At 29.2% G+C, this 2701-nt stretch overlaps 1 protein-coding gene across 3 annotated transcripts; it reads right to left on the bottom strand.

Moving 5' to 3' along the window:
* Positions 1-301: 301 nt before the first annotated feature.
* Positions 302-2678, bottom strand: LOC109862732. 3 transcript variants are annotated; one of them, XM_020442866.1, is made up of 7 exons: positions 2340-2678; positions 2024-2158; positions 1689-1891; positions 1541-1612; positions 1352-1426; positions 1204-1281; positions 302-1132 (listed from the first exon to the last, which is right to left on the bottom strand). In XM_020442866.1, exons 3-7 carry the CDS (start codon positions 1843-1845, stop codon positions 516-518), a joined length of 999 nt encoding a protein of 332 aa, XP_020298455.1. In that variant the 5' UTR covers positions 1846-1891; positions 2024-2158; positions 2340-2678; the 3' UTR covers positions 302-515. The 3 variants fall into 3 exon arrangements, with proteins under 3 accessions (XP_020298455.1, XP_020298456.1, XP_020298454.1); XM_020442867.1 differs by having other exon boundaries at positions 2079-2158; XM_020442865.1 differs by lacking the exon at positions 2024-2158.
* Between the last annotated feature and the right edge of the window lie 23 nt (positions 2679-2701).

The raw sequence follows: 2701 nt of genomic DNA, 5'->3' as shown, positions 1-2701 counted from the left end.
CCTAACCCTAACCTAANCTGTGTTACTACAATATCAATAGAAATGAGTGAAAATTTTGCGAGGGGGAGTGCAGAAAAAAAAGTTTAAGTTAGGTTAGGGTTAGGTTAGATTCTAGGGGGATGCAGGGGGGCGCAGCCCCCCTGCCTACACATTTACAACACCGACAAAAAGATTCGAAGAATCACGAAGAAAAAATTGTACACAATGTCGCAAAATAAAAACTTAGTTATCAAACTTCAATTATTCATAACTTTTTTATTAACAACGAGCGACGGCTAAAATTTACGGATTGTTCCTCAGGAAGGTGTCCTTGACAACATATGTCAAGCTCATTGAAATCGGAGGGAGGTGACCTTTTCTATATATTTACCCAAGCATTTATTACGAGCATACATATAACAAGAGAATTTATTTGTTACATCCTTTACCAAATGAAAAAGAAAAAACCAAATGAAAAAGAAACATACATATTTTTGGTACTTCCTGCCATTCATAAACATTGGCAAATCTGTTATTTATTGATGCATCCATACTAACTGCTGATTCATGTAGTGTCTCAGATTAAGGCCGGTTTGACGAAGACTANATATTTTTGAATATGAAAACATGCGTACTTCAATATATTCTATAATAACAGATTTAGCCAATGTATATACATGATTAGAAAGTTCTTCTACAGTATCATCAAATATATGATTATTTAAATCCGGAAATATATCATAAATTGTTCTCGAATTCGACAATAATTCTCTTAATACTTTTGAACAGAGCATTGCACCAAACTGAGGTTCAATTGGCAAAAGACCTTTATTGCAATTGATTGCACGCCTAAATAAATTCTTTATAAATTTTTTTACACCTTGATCTGATAATGAATCAAGACAGCTCAAAAAATTTTCTGATAATATGCGCTGACGTCGTAATTTTATTATTGCTTTTTTTAAGCCTGTTATGCGTGTTTGAAGACGTTTCAGTTGTTGGTTTTTACATTTATTTATATATTCTTTCTTCTTCAATTTTTCTCGACATTTGGTCAATTTTGTGCGCAGTGTTGATAGAGAAGCATTATAACGATGATCATGATTTATTACACTTATGATTCTAGTATTATTAGGTAATTTGTCATTTTTATCTGTAAAACAAATAAAAAAACTTAGAAAGAACATTTTTACACTAATTATTATCTTATCTTTTATTACGTACCATTAGTTTCATCACTGATTATTAATGATTCATCAGAAAGAAACTTATTCTCATTCAAAATATCACTACTACTTCGATCTAAAAAGAAGAAAAAATTATTAAAAGATTGTCAATTTCTAATAAGATAATTAATATAAAAAATTGTTACCTTTTGGATGTGTTCGGATATGATTTAATTCTTCGCAAGAAACCTGAGGAATATTTTCTATTGATGTCAACACAGCTAAAAATGAAAATGGTTTTGAGTTTATTACTAATATTTTGATCTGAAAAGAAGAAAAATTTATTGAAATCTTTTCAATTTCTAATAAGATTAACAATATATTAAACTAGTTACCTCCTGGATGTGTTCGGATTTGATTTAATTTTTCAGAAACCTGAGGAATATTTCCTAGTGATGTCAACACAGCTAAAAATAAACATTGTATTGAAATTTTATTTTATTAATTAAAGACAAATTTATAAAAGAAAAATGAAGATTTTACCTGATTTTATATTGTTGACGTACTCAACTTTAAAAATTGTAGGAATGCTTCCTTCTTTTAAAGTTAAACAATTAGATTTTTTTTGTAAACATGTTTGCTCAAAATGTTCTGAACATAAAAAGCTATTATTATTTGGAATCCAATTCTTGATTCCCATGTTATCAAGTCATTTTTTAAAAACAACTGATTTATCCAATGGAAATCTAGGTTTATAATAATATATAAAAATTAATAAATATATTAAGTTCTATTTATACTTTAGTTCACTTTTTTTAAATTTTACTTGAAAAAGAAATATTTTAAATTATATGTACGCTTCCGTTTGCAATATTTACAATAAGAATGAGGATTATCAAACTGTGTTAGAATACTATTTGGTTTTAACAGTACTTTAGATCCTGAATGATCAAAACAATCTTCTGTAAAGTGATTAGAGCATAAAACAGTTGAACTAATTGGTGTCCAATTTTCTATAAGAATATTATTTAGCCATTGCTTTAAAAGATAGTGATTGTTGAGTAGAAACTTATAATATGTTTAAGAATATTTAACATTTTGTACTAACTACTACATTTGACTACTTACTTCAGATAAGATAAAGATATCTTATATTGTAGATATAATATAACTAAAGACATGCAATACACTTACTTGTAAAGTTTTTTTTCTTGAGGTTTTGTATTTTTACAAAAAAAAACAACGTCTCATCTTAGTGAGATCAAAACTACAAAACCGTCTCTGCGATTTAATAAATAGGTAAGCTTGTCTATGCTGTGCAGTTACATGTTTCAATATGGTTAACTCGCTGCGCACATGCGCGGAGTCTGTTACTTAACATGGCGGCCTTCAATTGAGAACACAAACTAATGGCGAATTCGATTGGATACACTAGTGCGCACCAGTGCGCACTGAGTGCGCCCTCTTTCATTATGTAGTATTCGGTTGGCTTCCACTTTACTGGTTTAGAATTTCCGTATGTTCGATTGATAATGCACTAAAAACGTGTGCTAGTA

The sequence above is a fragment of the Pseudomyrmex gracilis genome, unplaced genomic scaffold (assembly GCF_002006095.1).
Source record: "Pseudomyrmex gracilis isolate BER0280 unplaced genomic scaffold, ASM200609v1 scaffold_2297, whole genome shotgun sequence".
NCBI classification, from domain to species: domain Eukaryota; kingdom Metazoa; phylum Arthropoda; class Insecta; order Hymenoptera; family Formicidae; genus Pseudomyrmex; species Pseudomyrmex gracilis.
The sequence above is the reverse complement of the archived record's forward strand: the minus strand, read 5'-3'. Positions and strand labels throughout refer to the sequence as shown.